The 18,594-nt window shown below is 37.1% G+C and overlaps 1 protein-coding gene across 3 annotated transcripts in view; it reads left to right on the top strand.

The window, feature by feature from the left end:
* Positions 1 to 18,594, top strand: part of SLC9A9 (solute carrier family 9 member A9) — a 678,779-nt gene that overhangs the window by 217,225 nt on the left and 442,960 nt on the right. For all 3 annotated transcript variants that reach the window (XM_053599744.1, XM_053599745.1, XM_053599746.1), the window contains exon 6: positions 642 to 747. In XM_053599744.1, coding sequence (XP_053455719.1) covers positions 642 to 747 — 106 coding nt within the window. The remainder of the gene's footprint in view (positions 1 to 641; positions 748 to 18,594) is intronic.

Genomic DNA, 18,594 nt, shown 5'->3' with positions numbered 1-18,594 from the left:
ATGTGTTACAAAGATGGGCCTTATCCCCAGGGAGTTCACAGTCCCTTCTGTCATAAGATCTATGATTCCATCCAAATGTTGGACTCCATAAAGGAAGGTCTCTGCCGAGAAAGTTGAAAGGTTGGGAGGGGAACACTTCAGAGGTTCTTAAAGAATGAAAAAAAGGGGGGGGATCTTTAGTAACAAGAAGTGTAAGTATCTGTGTATTTAAGGAATAAAGGGGATGGTACCATGTGGTTAAGAAAGAAATTTCTTTCCTGGTAAAGGCAAAATACAAAGTAGTTAAGAAACTACATAGTATGTTTGGGAAATTATGGCAAATTTAGATGGGAGGCAGCAAAGGGTTGATCAGAGTTACAAGGAGACATTGCTGGAAGGTCAACAGGATGCAGAGTACACAGCACTTGTTCCAAAGAGCTGAAATTTTCTCTGTAGGCAGTGACGAGCCCAAAGAAATACCTAAAAGTGGGGTAGGGGTGTGTGTGACATGATCAGATATTTTTGAATAAAGGTTTGGAGTTGGTATAGAGGATGGATTTGAGAACATCAGATTTTAATGAATTCTTTTTAGAGGTGACCACAACAAGGAAAAGCACATGCCTGTGTCCCAGCTAATGCCACATGTCTGTGTGTCTTCCTAGTGACGGTGCTGGCCATTTTCCATGAACTGCATGTTGACCCCGACCTGTACGCCCTCTTGTTTGGGGAGAGTGTGTTGAATGACGCAGTGGCCATCGTCCTTACGTAGTGAGTACCAGAATGTGTTCTATGTTTCTTGGACTATCTGAACTATGCTTTCCCTTGGAGATAATTTCTTATGGCTTTAATAGTATCTTTTCTCTTATTCCATAGAGATACAGGACATTTCTAGCTTTTAAAGAATTGTTATCATAATTGTTATCTCCTACAATGGGCGCAATTCATTAGGCATCAATTTCTAATACTATTAATGACTTCCACATTTCTAGCTTATTGCAAGATACTACCCAGAGGGTAACATTTTTTTCCTTAGTGTATATATTTAGCTGATTCACTTAGGGTTCCTAAAATGCGCATAAATGAGCTTCCTTCATTTCAAATCAATATCATTTTTTTCTTCATACAAGTCACTTTCCAGATAATAGACTCATAGAAACACTTGTACTTACAGTGAGCTTAGCAGAATGGAGGGAGAACCTGAGGGTCAGAACACTCTTTTTATTTCTGAATGCGGATGGAATGTTGTATAGGAATGCCACATCTTTAAATCATCACATGACAAATGACACTGATGGCGCTTCAGCAAAGAGCTAGTGTAATTTCCCTTTGTGCTAGAAAGGGTCTTCTTTTTGGGATGAGAGCCAGTGCTCTCACCTCCCCTCAGATGCTAACCATTTATATTTAATAAATGCCACTCTGGTGGCTTTCGCTAAGTCAGAGGTCTCTTCTTGGTTTTAGATTAAAACCAACAGTTTGGGCAACTGTCAACCATCCCAAAGAAAAGCAGATATCTGATAATTAAATGTGACAAAAGGATTCTATTCTGAGTGTTAATTACTTCAAATGCAGTTGAAAATGTATTGTGAAGTAACAAAGGGATTTTTTTGAAGTCAGATCTCACAGAAGGGAGCTGGAAAGCACAGAGCTGAATGCTCCTTTTCATTTCTTTTTGCCAGTTGACATTTCTTAAGGGTGCCACTCCAAAGTTGTCACAGAATTCAGCAACTTTCAAGTGTGAGCCTCTGAATACCCTGATATTTCACCTGGCCCTAGAGAATGGCCTTTCCTGCATTAACAGAAAATATCAGTGAGTGCAAATGAAGAGCAAAAGCCATGGGTGGTTTCACAAAAGTTAAAGGGGGCTTTAAAGCAACACTGAGAACAATTAGCTAGGACATCAGGAAACTCTGTCCAAGAAATACAAGCATTAAAGGAATTTTTGGAGTAAAAAAAGTTTCAGAAATCTGCTGATTCCCTCATTTTTACTTCCCGAGCTGCCAAGTTATAAAAGGCTAAGCAAAGCCAAACCACTGAAGCACAAATGAGCTCGCGAAAGACTCCTACAGCCACAGCTAGGGACTGTTTGGTCTCTCGGCTTTCAGTATCACCATTCACAGAGTTTGCTGTGGAAACGCAGACTGTGAGGGTGGATGTGGACCCTACTGAGGATGGGGGGCCTGGGGACCACCTGCTGCAGTGTCCTGCTGGTTTCCTGAGGTCAATGTGTGGTTACTTCTGGGAGTGCCTCTCCTAGCCTCTACCCATGTCTTAACAACATGTCTTCCATGCCGTGGTGAGATCTCTTTCTTTCTGGAAATGAGACATTAGCCATTCTAGCTGAACTCTTGTACCCCACAGCTTTGGCAATTCTGGTATTGTGCAGAGTGACCCCGATGAGTTCCAATTTAAAATAAAGGTTATCCTAAATAAGAACATTTGACTTCCAAAAGTCCACACATTCAAATCTATAGACTCTTTCTTTCATCTGGTGTGTTTGGACCCCTCCAGCCCCTGCCTAGGGGTCTGTTCCTCCCATGTCCTGGGTCTGGACTGTCTGTCACCAGGGCTGTCTGTGACTAACCTCCTTGCTCCGCCTGGCACAGTTTTCCAAGTGCTGTGTCCTTCACTTAACTCTCATTTGCTCACTTGCATCTTAAACTTAGGGTACAGCACCCACAGCCATCTATACACCTGCTGACACACTGGTATCTCCTCTCCTTGTACTATCCCAGCTCCACTCTCCCTCTTCCAACCACTTTGTAGTTCCCTTTGGATGGAAAGCCCCATGTCAATATTTTTTGAAAGTTTTCTATGACTTTCCGACTATAATAACAGTTCAGAATGTGTCTCTCCACTTTTCTTTCTCTTCATGCTACATCAGGTGCAGCACCCCAACACAGCTCTCAGCGTGGTGCCCCCAGGCCTTTGCACTAACATAGTCCACACCTCCTGGGTTTTCTTCCCCAGCTTCTGCTTCTGCCTCACCAAGACTTTCATCTCCTCCTTCTCAGAAATCACCAGAACACAGGCTGAGCTGCTATTTCACCCCTGTACGTATCTCCACCAATTCCCATCTAACGCAGCGCTGGGTTTACACGTCTATTTGCCTTTGTAGCCAGCAATTTGGAAAGCAGAGCCTATGGACTTGAAGTGTGGATCAAAAGAACAAATGAAAATCTCTTTTGTGTTTTCCCCTTGTTAGTTCCATCTTGTGTGGTTATGAAGGTTGAGAACAGTGATAGAGCTATTTTTGTATCATAGAAAGAAAATTGTACATTTTGATGTGAAACTAAAGATAATAAAGAACCCAAATAATTGATGCTTATGGCCCTGGGCAATCCTCCAGAGCCCCTTTGAAATGACCACACACTTTCGTTTACCTTCCCACGTCCGCCAGCAGATCACCTTTCTTAAGAGCCATTCTCTTCACTTTTTATATTTTCACATTTTCCATTGTTAGTATTGTGGCAATACTGTGCTGTAGCATTTAGCCAATTTTAGATTAAAGTGGCTTTTCTTCACTAGTCTAAGAAGCAAATGATTAATTATAATACTGTTTCTTAGGTTAAATGTGCTCTGAATTTCAGGCAACGAATTTAATTAAATGTGATGACCACAACTCTTGGACACAGCACCAGGTGGTAGGTGCTATATCATGTTTCTATGCAGAATTTTGTGTCCAAAATAAAAGTAACTTACAAAAAATTTAGGAAACTAGCTTGTCTCTGACCCATATTTTCATTGCAAGAGTATAGGGAAAGAAAGTCACGTCCAAGCATGTATGCATACTGCTCAGGAATTCATTTCACATGATGGATTTGCATTTCTAAAAGTTGTTTAATAGGTTACAAAGGAAGACAAAAGATGTATTGATGCATGTGTTTCAATCCTGAACAAAGGCATTAATTTCAGAGGCAGCTTGGTAGAGCAGAAAGCAGCCTAGATGCAAAGTCAAAAGATCTGGTGTCAAGATCGCCACTAATTAACTGTTCAAGTATTATTATTATTTTTTTTTTTTTATTGTTGGGGCTTCATTGAGGGTAAAATAAGCCAGGTTACACTGATTGCATTTGTTAGGTAATGTCCCTCTTGTGATCATGTCTTGCCCCCAACTGTTCAATTATTATAGTTGACAGGAAACCAACCTAAATTGGGGCAAACAGAGAGGAACTCTGTGTTACCTGGTTTATCTGGACAACAGAAATTGAAATGGCTCAGGAAAGGATCCAACGAAATGATCAGTATTCCTTCTCTCTTCCCTCAACTTCTTCCTGCCTAGCTTCTTTTCCAGTCACAAGATGCCTGCCAGCATTTCCTGGGACTGTCTCTGTCTCACCGTTCCCAGCCTAAATCTCACTACACGTTATAAATTCTGCTGCAGTTTCAGAACTACTTAGAGCTAATCACAGTGGCCAGGGGAAGGTGCGGCATTTATTGTCTCAGGTGTAAGTTACATGCTCCATGGATTCCATGGTATAATCTTCTTCACATGGAAGTTCGGGGCTCAGACTTGGGGAAGGTGGAATTATTGCTTAGATAATATTGACATGATAAAGGAAAAGTGGATGCTGGATAGAAACACAGCAAAATAAAACTTGGATGGACACTACAACGATTTTGTATGGCCATAAACTCTCTATGCCTGTTTGTCTATAAAATGTTAAGGATGGCTGTTCTATATACATTACAAAATTATTCTGAGCAATAAATAAAGCAGTGCAATTGGAAAAGCTCTATAATCTATGTAATCTGTGCGACATAAATATAACTTAGGTCATCATTTTTATTAATGTCTTTTATTCTACTTACAAAGATCTTCTAGTTTTAGTAAGAAGACTAAAGATACACCTGGTTCTACTGAGGCATTCCTTCATAATATGGTATTTTATGATCCAAGAATAATCATTTTTACATGTGATTGCCTGCATTAAAAATGAACCACTTAGTTAAGACATACTGTCTAAAGTTGATAAATCAAGAAATAGAGGTTGAAGTATATTACTTATGGTTATAAAGGTGCTTACAGCCAAAATTGATATAACTTGTGGAAGTTAGGTGGAGAAAGGCTGAGAGAAAAGAGGGGGAAAGTTAACTAAAATTCTACATGTGAGATAGTAAGAAACCAATAGATGCTGTGTAGAGTTGATAAATAAAAAAATAGAGATGTATGCATATTATTAAGAGTTGCAGAAGAACCATCAGGAGAAATAAAAACATAAATGGTTAAAAGAAGATACTTTTGCTGCGTAGATCCCATGAATTATGCCAAAGGTAAAAAGATTATTTAAATCTTAATTTTATATTCTTCTAGATCATCTGAATGTTTTTAATGTGCTGGTGTGATATTTATTTAAATACCTCTTCAGGCGATCAAGATATCAAAAGCAGAAACCATAAAAGAAAAAGCCAATTTGTCTGATGACAATACAGTCAATTCTAGCAAATAAAAGTTAAAAATTAATTGTCAAATGATAAAGCAAAGAAATAGTTCTCAACACATGTGTAGATAGGTTAATGGTCTTTATAATATACATGAGAAATCGTTGATCTCCTCTTGATTCCAGATTTTTTGGTTATGATACCATGGGTGAGTTACTTAACTCTCTGTGCCTCAGCTGCCTCATTTGTTAAACAGGGATGGTAACAGTCTTATCTCATTGTGTGGGGTTAAACTTAGAACACCCGGCGCCGGGCCTGGCTTTTAATGCTCAGTACACATTAAATGTTAGCTGCTGCTGTTACTCCAATCATCAAAGGCCAATAACAAAAGACAGGCATCATAGAAAAATGGGCAAAGGATATAAATAGGCAATGAACAAAAAATGAAACATGAATGGCCAATGACTCCACTAAATAAGACCAGCTTCACCAATAATGAAATGAAAGAAATTAAATCAACAGTAGAGTACCATCATGTTTTACCTGGCAAATCTTCAAATCTTCAGAACTCAGAATAATCATCTTAGGGCAACTCAGAGTTTGATAAATAGGAATTTTCCTACATTGGTGGTGAAAGAGGAAAAAGTGATTTTTCAAGGTAATTTGGAAATAATTACTGAGAGTCATTAGAATTTGTGAATCATATGATCCAAAAATTTTATTTCTAAAAATTTATTCTAAGAAGTAATTCGGGATAAGTTCAACAATTTTTCCATAGAGATGAGTACATTGATTTGAGCAGAAGTTGTACACAGTGGTTACTTGTTTCTTGAGTAAATTATAATACAATGCTATCATTAAACCTTATGCAGGCATTTAAAAATGTAGAAAAATGTATTGATGTGAAAAAACATTCACAAGATATTTTTAAAATAAGAAAAGTTAATATATAATATTTATATTAAATTCTACTAGTTAAAAAATAACAGCCAAATTTATATAAAGGTACATATATATGATTATAATATGTTATATTACATACAAATTACATGTAGTTATATACAATCCTATGTTATTTATATATGCATATTTAGCATAATTAATGTTTATAAAATCAAAGTTTACTTGGAATCACAAGTGTTTTTATTTTCTTCTTTTTGCTTACATATATTTATTAGAAATAGAGTAAACTATTTATACTCAACTCTGGCCCAAAGAATCCTGATTTGTGTAGTTGGCAATCTTCATTTAAATGCAGATTCTATAAAAGTAGAAGATGGAATTTTTTTTTTAATTCATTAAAAAGCAGAGAGAGGATATTGGCTGTTTGGGGCCATTTATCTGCAAATCAGAAATATTGCCTGTGTTTTCTGGAAACATCTACTTGTAAAATAATCCCATAGTGTGCAAATGCCTCCAGATTTTCTTAGGGGCACAGTAAGTATCTCATTAAACAGCTGGCTCTTGGATGACAATAAATACATACTAGATGCCTTTATTCCCTGTTAAGCAAATGCTTATAAGGAAATTCAATGTAGATCATTAAAAGAGAGGGAGAAATGGAACACCCGTTTCTTCTTCTTTTTTTTTTTTTGTAGAGACAGAGTCTCAAAGGAGAGCATTACGCTTCTTTGAAGTTCTTGCTAGATAATGTCATGTAAAGTGTGATACCAGTGAAGGCTTGCTACTTAGAGTAAGGGACATTTTGAAAGACCACAATTCTTATACTCCATGCATCTCAAGGGAAATTAAAACATAAAAGGTAATTGAATGGTTGTGAGACTGAGTCATGGAACTAAGAGGAACCTTGAGACATCATCCAGCTATTCAACAGAAATGTACTGAGGACCTGCATGTGCCAGATATTGGTAATATGGATCTGATGGGCAGTCACTCATCCCTGTCCTCAAGAACTCATCATTGAAATAGGCAAACAATAGTTCAAAAGACATTAAATATGTGCAACAAAATCTTGCTCTGAAAAATCATCTCAAAAAATAGATGTACAGCGGCTCATGCCTGTAATCCTAGCACTCTGGAAGGGTGAGATGGGTGGATTGCTTGAGCTTAGGATTTCAAACCAACCTGAACAAGAGTGAGACCTCACCTCTAAAAATAGCCAGGCATTGTGGCCAGCACCTGTAGCCTCAGCTACTTGGGAGGCTGAGACAAGAGGATCACTTGAGCCCCAGAGTTTGAGATTTCTTTGAGCTATAAGGATGCCACAGCACTCTGCTGAGGGCAACAAAGTAAGACTGTCTAAAAGAAGGAAGAAAAGGATGGAAGGAAGGGTGGGAGGGAGGCAGGGGAAAGAGGAAAGAGGAAAAAGAAAATAACTGTGTAGGGCTAGGTTATAAAAATTTGTCCCTAAGGAAATTCTATTATTTTTCTTCTTAACATCATCTCTAAGTAGATTCTAAACTCCTGGAGGCAAAGAGACTTGTTTTGCTTTTCTCCATCCCCCATAATACAACTATTCAGTAGGTTCCCCAGTAATTACTGATTGAATGAATTAACATACATCTTCAGATACAGGTGAGAACATGTTGTTAATCCTCTCACTAAAACCTATTCCGAGGGATGGATATTGAGTATTCTTCTGACTGCTTCTTTCAACTATTTAAGAAGCCTTATCAGCTGCCCTCATTACCTCTTCCATGTGAGCCGTAGTTGTAAACTCAGTGATGATAAGAAAGTTCTCTCTTCTTTTTTTTTTAATTAATTTATTTTTTTATTAAATCATAGCTGTGTACATTAGTGTGATCATGGGGCACCATACACTTGGTTCATAGACCGTTTGACACATTTTCATCACACTAGTTAACATAGCTTTCATGGCATTTTCTTAGTTATTTTGCTAAGACCTTTACATTCCACTTTTATAAACAGAAACTGTTATCACAACCAGAAAGTATAACATTTCTCATGAATCTGCTTAACTTAGAAACAAGTTTCTTAATATCTTGACACGTCTTTCTGAAGATAACTTGCTTTAAAATTTGCCTTGGAAACGTATAATCAGCAAGAAACTCATTTACTTTGATACCTGTCTCGAGATCAGTGTGATATATCATTTAAAAAAAAAAAAAAAAACTTACGGCCCTTTTTGCTTAGGGATACCTGGTCCTGGCAGTCAATTCCATACTGACTTCAATTTTCAGACGCCAGGTGGCATCACATGGCAGGAATGGAAAGGCCACCCTGGGACCTTTAAAAAGAGGCTGGGTCGCAGTGCTCAGCTGCTTCTCGGCTTTTAGTCAGAACACACTGGTCTGCTGCCCACACTCCTGCCCGCCCCTGCTGTCTTACTGGTTTCTTGTTTCTTTTCATTCCTAATTCCTGGTTCCTATTCTCTAGCTATGATCTGGCATCCCCCTACCCTACCTCTTAAAATCCCCATTCACATTACTGGGTGTTAGTTCACCTTAACTTTATCCTGTGACTCGGTCCCTTGTCTCTCAGATGACATCTGAACTCAGCCCCGTGACTTAGAGCTCACTGTGCTCCAGTCAAGTCATGCATGACAAATGGGCCTACCAAAAATAAATAAAAGAAATCCATGTTGCTGGTTTCTGATCTCAATTACGTTGTACTTTCATTTATTGGTACATAAGTGAGATGTAAGGGACAGAAGCACAATTCAAAGTAGCTTAAGCAAAAGAAATTCATTGGCCTATTTAACAGGGGTTGAGCTGACTCTGGATGTACCACGCTCAAGGATTCAAACATGGCTGTCTATTTTTCTTTTTTTCTCTCTCTTGGCCCAGATCCCTTGTGATTGTTAACCTCATTCTTTCATACTGCAGATAGATGGCTTACTCTGTGAAGAAAGGAAGGGTGTGAGCAATGGCATGTGCAAGCTTATATTTTCTTTAGCTCAATATAATCCTTTATTTTCTCAATATTTGCATCTCAGTCACAAAAACTGTGCTTGTATCAGAAGATCACCCCTAGGCCAATCATGTTGTACTCCAACGTCATGGTGATTGGTCATATCTAAATCCTATCTCCATCCCTGTGGCCAGTGGCATGGAATCTATTATTAGAAGAAAATGGCTGGAGAACAAGTATGATGGATACTCCAGAACAATAACTACCATTTTTCATAATAGAAGCTTCAGAAATGCTTTATTTAAAAAGGCAAACATTCTTTCTTAAATGTAGAGTTGATTTTGAAGGAGAGGAAAAAAAAATCTCTTAGGTGTGAGAAATAAGAGATGAATCACAGCAAGAATGGGAAGCTACCACCATCGGTGGCCACATGATTTTGTGTAAGATACATGCCCAGAGGTTTTGGATCTGGAATCCCATTTCCATGTGGAAATCAGGAACCTGTCTAAAGATTCATTCATGGTCATACACCTTGAGAATAGCTCTTTGAATATGGCCTGAAATGTCAATGCTCCTTCAGTCACATGGACTCTGTCCACCAGCCTTCAGAACCACCGAGGAAACTTCCCATGTAGCTGGAATTTGAGCAATGAAAATCCCTATGTTTGTAATATAGAAAACATAAGGCAATAAAGTGGCAAAAAGTTTTTAGGATTATTGAAATGACTGCTCCTACCACATTTTCTCCTCCTATCTCTAAATGCACTTAAAATGCTCTGAAGCGATACTCATATGACCCAGAAACCTGGAAATCACCCCTAAACACGCAAAAACCTTTCATGAAAATTAGTTCACAGTAAAAATGTACAGCCACAGGGTGGCTCCTGTGGCTCAAGGAGTAGGGCGCTGGTCCCATATGCAGGAGGTGGTGGGTTCAAACCTAGCCCTGGCCAAAAACCACAAAAAAAAAAAAAAATGTACAGCCACAAAGAGAAATATCTCCACCATGAAGGAAGGCCAGAATATAAACAAAAGGAAGGTACATCAGAAGAACAGGCACCCAAAGGAACTAACCCAGAAATTACAACACTCTGAGAAACATTATAAAAGGGACATGTAGAAAATACCTAAAAAGGTAAACAGAAGAGCAAGAAAAAATTAGAAAAGAATAATACAATAGGAAATAGAGAACTTTTTGAAATGAAAAGTGCAAATATTGACATTCAGAACGAAATGGGTGTCATAAATGTCATATTAAATCAACTGGCGAAACTGAAGGTAAAGTTGGCAAGTGGCCCAGAAGGCAGCACAGATTAAAAATAACATGGCAGTCTGGTTAAGAGATATGGCTGACAGAATTTAAAAATACAGAGTGCATTAATAAAATTTCAAAAGAAAAAACTAAAGAGTATTGATTTGTGGCACTATTGGAAAAGATAGTGAATGATATTTTTCTAATATCAAAGAGAGAAATTGAAACACCACTTTATGTCCAGAGGATAAATTAAGGCAAACCCAAATTCAGTTGCATTATAGTTTTTGGTTTTGTTGTCTTGTGTTTTTAATTTTAAAGAGCTTATTTGAATTGACTGTGATTGATGAGTTGGTTCACAACAGATCACAAGTGGTTGGCTCTCCACCAAAGAAGCCTGAGGAAAGTCTTTTATAAGATGTTTGTGGAAGAAAGACAAAGAAAAAATTTGATTGATTAAAATATTGTGAAATGTGTGATCATCAAAGGAAAAATGGAAATCTTAAAAAAATCTTTCCTTAGAGAGGAAAGACGGTTTACTTATGAAGATTACTCACCCTTATAAGTTGGATGGCAATAGTTTTCTCACTGGCAACAATAGCTTTCAGAAGACAGAGGAGTAATAGATTCAAAGTATTTGGGAAAATAACTGAACAGACTAGTTCTAAATTCAACCAAACTATCATTTAAGAATATGAACAGGCACAATAGCTCATACCTGCAATCCCACCACTTTAGGAGGCCAAGATGGGAAGATTGCTTCAGGCCAAGAATTCAAGACCAGCCTAGGTAACATAGCGAGACCACATCTTTACAAAAAGATTTTTTAAACATTAGTCAGCTATGGTGGACAGATCTGTTGTCCCAACTGCTTGGGAGGCTGAGGCAGGAGGATCACTTGAGCCCAGGAGGTCAAATTTGCAGTGAGCTGTGTTAGTGCCACTTCATTCCAGCCAAGGTACAGAGTAAGGCCCCACCTCAAAAAAAAAAAAAATAGATGTAATATACAGAGGGTTCCAAAAAGAATGCATAAACATTTTAAGAAAGGAAAAACCTGTATTAAAATTCTAATATTCAACATATACTGATAACAAAAGATGAATACAAATGCATTTGACTTCTGCAATTACAAGAGGTGCTGAGAATGTCACACTACACACTGCTGCTGTAATTCAAAACTTGTTTCAAAATAGCCGGGCGTTGTGGCGGGCACCTGTAGTCCCAGCTACTCGGGAGGCTGAGGCAGGAGAATCGCCTAAGCCCAGGAGTTGGAGGTTGCTGTGAGCTGTGTGATGCCATGGCACTCTACCAAGGGCAATAAAGTGAAACTCTGTCTCTACAAAAAAAAAAAAACTTGTTTCAATTATGCATACATTTTTTTGGCACCCTGGTATTTTCAGATAGCATTCCACTCATAGATCATCAATAATAGAACTCCCAAAGAATGTGGTTAAGTAGAAATAGGAAACTAAACTCAAAAAGAAGTGAGAAGCAAGGAGTATTGAGCAAACAAATTGGTAGAAACATTCATAAATCTAATAAGGAGTGATTGTAACAATAATAATGATGATGACTAATGGAGGTGAGGGGAAATCAGGTAGAACTAATGACTCTGTATAATTCACTACAATATTCAGAGATGATGGACACCAATGGTCATGGAGGAAGAGAGAATGTACACTGAGGGAGTGGAGACACAGCAAAAGACCTGTTATCACAAGCAATTCCATTTTAGTCAAGTAACCATATTCATCAAAATGTTTCTCAAAATGGTGCAAAGGGCTCTGTCAACAGATAATTCTTTTCAATTTGGTATAGAAATGCTGAAATCAATCTATACCTGCTATGAACCTATAGGTAGTCTTTAACAATTTCAAACTGTGCAAAGGATACCTACAAATTAGGAAACTTGTAAAGTACTTTCCTTGGGCCCCTCCAGTTTTCCTCTGCAGGATTTTGGGCTCTCTCTTGTTTAGCTTTCATGTCTGTAGTTGTGGAACTTGTCATGTTTTCTGTGAAGGCTCTCCTTCTGCTTTCCCTTTGTCTTCCTAGATTCTTGCCCTCTATGCCGATTACCTTATGCTTTTGTTATCAGATGTATGACCCACATTAGAAATCCACCTGTTCAGTTTTCTCCACTGCCTAGGAGGCTCCTCCACAAAGGAGGGAACATTCTCTACACACCAATTATTGTTACGCTCTGCAGTGGTGATGTTTTTACAAACGTCCTTTATGTTCACAAATGACTTTGAACTGATTTTCCTAGGCAACAATCAGTTTTGAGAGAGGGCTAGAGAAGGTATTAATTTCTATTCTGCTATATATCATCACTAAGTTGTAGTAGCTACTTATTCATTTTAGCCCTCTGTTTGGAATTTTGTCTCTAGATTAGAGGGCCTAGTGATATTTTCTAGTCTGGGCCCAGAATGACCAGCCATGTCCTAGGAGGGTGACCGGAACTAAGCAAAATGCACATGAGGCAGAGGTGGAACTAGGGTGCTGATATAATAAAGACTAAGCAATTACCGACCCAAGGACCAGAATATATATCCATGCTGGTATAATCAGTTCATTTTCTTTCTATAGTCAAGCAACTTAGGAAGTGGAATTATAATCAGCATCAACGTTATTAATTCACCACAGGAAATTACTGTCATCAGGATTTCAAGTACTCCAAAGATCGTATGATAAAAGCAGCCTTTCCTGTAGGCAGGCCTACATATAAAAGCAAATGGTATCCAGAGGGTTAGATCAATGTGCTTGATGTTTATCTACATCCTTCACACAAAAGGTGTTGTTTTGCAGTGGGTCTAGAAATGTTGAAGCATTTAGCACCCACCCACTAAATCTATACCCACATTTAGGATAATTAAAAACTACTCAGTTTTGGTAGGATGACTAATTCTTGCTCTCTCTCCCCACTACACAAAGGTGGGATGATGACTTGCAGTGTTTAATTCTGTGATTCTTATGACTGATCCTGTTTCTGATTGATACATTGTACCTTTGTCATTATAAATGGATGCCATTTGTCTCTATCTAATGCCCTGTAATATCTTGTGGGGGTATTGAGAGTATAGTGACCAGTGGTATAAGAGATGGTGCTTAATGACCCAGGGTAGTTCACATCTAGTTATCAAGGCTGCCTTTGTGAAGAACTGATCATGACTTTGGCCTCAAGTGAGGTAAGATTTCCAACGGTGGCCATAACCACCTTCTAATAACATCATCTAAAACATTGCATGCTAACATTTTGGTGCGGGTCATGTACTTCTTTTAGAGTTGAAGAAAGCTATGGCTCTCACCTGAGGGAGGAAAAATGGTGCATCAAAACAAAAAAACAAAATGCTATAAATAGTTTCAGGAGTTCTGGATTAAGAATTTTTCATCTTAAACTGTATTTTCTTTCCAATGCACTTAAGCCTGACTTCTCATTCTGAACAACCAAGAAAATGCCTTTTATTTCAGGTTATCAATTCTGAATTCTTTTCTGAGAAAAAATCTTTTCAGAGAACAAGGGGCCCAATCAATATGCAATCACAATTTTGGTCTAAATTAAAAGCTCTCTCTTGGCCTGGAGAATATAATCTGTTCATATTACTTGGGCTTTGTAATGAATTTACATGGCAGGCTTACTGCAGGTTTTATGTGGGCTCTGCCTTGCTGGGGCATGTAATGCTTAGGGAATCTGATTAAAACTTTGGGAAAGAGCAGCTGTTCAGCAATACAGGGTGAACTCAGGGCCCATTTTTCAGAGCCTGACTGCAGGGCTGACACCTTCCACAGCTTTTAGATGATAAATGAACTGTCTTTGAATGCCCAGCTCCTGTGTTAATAGCTTTAAAATATTGGTTGTTTATGGGAAAAAAGTTGGGAGCTCTTATCAATTTTTCTGTCTCAGGGATTCTCAAATACATCATTTTTTTCATTGCCAGAATGGCAGTCAGTGTTGAAGGGAAAATGTTGAAATCGTTTCACCATTTAGATGTTCCTCATGGGTTAACAGCAAAGTCTCTCATTTCAAAAGATAGTGAAGTGAGTGCCCAGTAAATTCTTACATGAAATGAGACACATAAAATCCAGACCACCCTCTTGCTGGCAATCTCCTGCAGTATTAGAACCATTATGTAGTTTCATCTAATTTTTCTAAAAGTTATTAATTCAAATTGGAAATATAAAAGTTAAATTCTGAAAACTGTGCCAAATGACTTATTTTCAGAATGGCAGTTAAATGGTCAAATCTGATCTAATGTCATTAATGTGAGCATGCTATATTTGAGGCCATTAAATTAAAAATTCACCTTCATATGTTTGGAGGTTTATGCTTTTTCATCTTTATACCCATTTTCATTCTCACTTGCCTACTTTGCTTTTATGGAGTTCAGAATATTTTCCAAGTGGAATTAATTCTCACAGATGCAAACGTTGACCATTTAGATTTTCAGGCATTGCCCCTCGTGCTAATTAGCTGTCCACTTTTGCATCTGTGAGACTTTTCACTGTCATACTTTTAAGAAAAATTTATACAAAGTAGAAAATATATAAATATATATGAATTCAATTTTCTTTTTATTAGTAATTCTGGTGAAAGTTTTGGTAGAAAAACTTTAATCTTAGAATATACCTTAGATTTCCTTCTCTGTGGAGAAGTGAAGTCTGGGCTGGGAGTCTGGATTCTGATTCTATTATTTTCTAACTTTATACCAACAAGCAAGTCAGTCAACATCTTCAAGTCAGCTTTCTCATTTCATCAAGATGGCAAGTTTAATATAACCATATATTCTTCATAAAGAAGAAATTCTTATTGAGATTTTAGTTGTGAGTTACACCGAAGGTATAGATTGTGAAAACAGATAATACAACTTTGTGGTATTATTATTAAGCCAAAGCCCAAAACATGTGTAATTACTCATGAAGATGGATATAACAGATTATTTTATCTGTAAGACAGGGATAAGTTGACATTTAAGACATGAAAGCATAGAAATTTAGGAACATAAAAATAAAATACTTAATAGATAAGCTGATATGATTGTCTGCTTAGAAAAATAAGAGACTCCAATGGCAAATATTAGATAACTTGGAAATCTGGCTGGACAGATGATTCACAAACAAAAATCAATAACTTTCTAGACTTCAGCAATAATTAATGAAAGTTGTAATGGGAAAACTTATTTTGCTGACAATAACATTTCAAAAATCTAAAATGATCAGTGTAGCTTTAAATAATAACTGCTCAAGGTATCTTGGAAGAAAAATCTTTAGTAAAGGACCAAAAAGGCAATCCTTAAAAAATGAGACTTACAATGAGAAAGGATGGGAAGATTCAATTTTGGAAAGCAATGTGATAAATTTCCCCCCAGGACTGCTTTTGCAGGGTCACAGAGGTTTTGGTAGCTTATGTCTTCATTATTGTTATGCTCAAGAAAGTTCATGATTCCCTTTTTTATCTCTTCCTTGATGCAACTGTCATCAGCATAAGGTTGTTTACTTTCCATACCTTTTTGTGGGATTGAAAATTTTTCTTGGAGTTGAATTCCATCTTTAATGCCTTGCAGGCTGAGAAGATACAAGGTATAATTTCTGTTCTTTTGATTTTGTTGAGGTTAGATTTGTGTCCTAGGATATGATCTATTTTGGAGAATGTTCCATAGGTTGATGAGAAGAATGTGTATATATCTTAGCTTTGGGATGGTGAGTTCTGTATATGTCTATTTGGCACAGTTGTACTAAGGTCATGTTTAAGTCCCTTGTATCTTTGTTTAGTTCCTATTTAGAGACTCTGCCCAGCTTTGTAGAATAGTGTTAAAGTCCCCTATTATTATGGTGTTATAGGATACCATATTCCTAAGACCAATTAAGGTCTGTTTCATAAATCTGAGAGCATTTAAGTTGGGTGCATAAAAATTACAACTGAAATGTTCTCTTGTTGTATTGTTCCTTTGACCAATATGAAGTGTTCATCTCTGTCTTTTTTACTTTAGTTGCTTTAAATTTACTTATATCTGAGAATAAGATTGCAACTCCTCCTTTCTTCTGATTTTCATTTACCTGAAATATTGTTTTCTATCCCTTCGCCCTGAGTCTTGCTTTGCCCTTCAAAGCTAAGTGAGTTTCCTATAGACAGCACATGAATGGCTTGTGCTTTTTTATCCAATCAACCAGCCTGTGCCTCTTCATTTGAGAATTCAAGCCATTAAATTTACTGAGAGAATTGATAAGTGTGGTAGGGTTCTATTCATCTAATTTTGTGAAAGTCCATTGCTTAGTTTTATCTTTTGTATCATTGTGGAAGCTAGGTTCTGTCCTTTAATTTCTGGGTGCTTACTTTGCTGGTGGCCCATTACGATGGTCAGTGTGTAGAATAGTTTGCAGTATTTCCTGTAGAGCTGGTCTTGTTTTGGCAAACATTCTCAATATTTGCATATCAATAAAAGATTTGATTTCTCCATCAATGTAAAGCTTAGACTAGAAGGATATAGAATTCTGGGCTGAAAATTGTTTTGTTTAAGAAGGTTAAAAGTAGATGACCATTCTCTTCTGACTTGAAAAGTTTCATTTGAAAAGTCTGCTATCACCCTGATAGATTGTCCCTATAGGTCAATTGGTGCTTACTCCTTCCTGCTTGCAGAATTTTCTCTTTTGCCCTGATTATAGACAGATTAATAACAATGTGTCTTAGAGAAGCTCTGTTTGAGTTGAGATGACCTGGGTTTTGATATCCCTCTGAAAGCAGTGTGTCGGAATCTTTAGCAATACTTGGGAAATTTTTATTTAGGATATCCTCCAGTAGGTTTTCCATTCCTCTGGAGCATTTTTATTGCTCTTCTAGGAAAAATATAATTCATATGTTTGAATGATTCATGAAGTCCCACAGTTCTCTCAGTGAACGTTCTGCTTTCTCTCTCTTCTGCCTCATTAACTATCTGTTTTAGCTCAAGAACTTTATCCTCTAGCTCTGAGATTCTTTCTTCTGCATGGTCTATCTGTTATCTATACTTTCTACTGCTTTTTTAAGTTCCCTAATTGACTGCTTCAATTCCTTAAGCTCCACTATATCCTTTTTATATTCTTCATATCTTTCATTTCTTATTTGGTTCTGGTTTTGGATTTCCTTTTGGTTATTTTCCACTTTCTCAGAAATTTCCTTCATTGTTTTTACCATCCATATTTAAAATTCCTTTTCTGTCATTTCTAACATTTCTTTATAGGTGGAATCCTCTGTGGTACCTACCTCATGATGCCTTGAGGGGGTTGCTCTGTTCTGGTTTTTCATATTGCCAGGATTTTTCTGTCGGTTTTTCCTCAGGAATTTTTCCTTTTTTTTTTTTTTTTGTCTGCTTCCTTTCCCTAAACTTTTGTTTTACTTCCTTCTCCTATTTAAGTTGCCTTGTCTCTGAATGTAGATGTCAAAGTGTCCTTTGGGTATAGGACCAAAAGGAAGAGAAGAGTAAAGAGCAAGAAGGGGGTAAAAGACAGAAAAAGGAAAGGGGGGATAAAAGGAAAGATTGACAAAAAGAAGAGAGGAATAGAAACAGAGAGACAGGAGTAACCGGGGAGTTCAGCAGGGTACTTTGATCCACACCCACATTAGATGCCTACATCCAAAAAACAGAAAGAGAGCACATCAATAATCTAATGACTCATCCTGAAGAAATGGAAAAGGAAAAGCAATACAACCCCAAACCTAGCAGAAGAAAATAAATGACCTAAATTAAATCATAAATAAATGAAATTAAAAACAAAAGAAGCATTCAGAAAATTAATGAAACAAAAAGTTGGTTCTTTGAAAAGATAAAATCAATAAACCATTGGTCAGATAAACCATAAATTGAAAAGTATAATGTTTAATAACCTCAATCAGAAATGAAAATAGGGAAAAAACAACTGATACCACAGAAATATAAGAAATTATTTCTGAATACTACAAAAACTCTATTCCCAGAAATTTAACAATGTGGAGGAAATGGACCAATGCCTGGAATCATACCATCTTCATAAACCTAACCAGGAAGAAATGGATCTCTTTAACAGACCAATATCAAGTACTGAGATTGCAGAAACAATTAAAAAAAGCTACCAATGACAACAACAACAAAAATATCAGGACCAGATTGGTTTACATCAGAATTCTATAATACCTTCTAAGATAA

Source organism: Nycticebus coucang, chromosome 8 (genome assembly GCF_027406575.1).
Source record: "Nycticebus coucang isolate mNycCou1 chromosome 8, mNycCou1.pri, whole genome shotgun sequence".
NCBI lineage: Eukaryota > Metazoa > Chordata > Mammalia > Primates > Lorisidae > Nycticebus > Nycticebus coucang.
The sequence above is the reverse complement of the archived record's forward strand: the minus strand, read 5'-3'. Positions and strand labels throughout refer to the sequence as shown.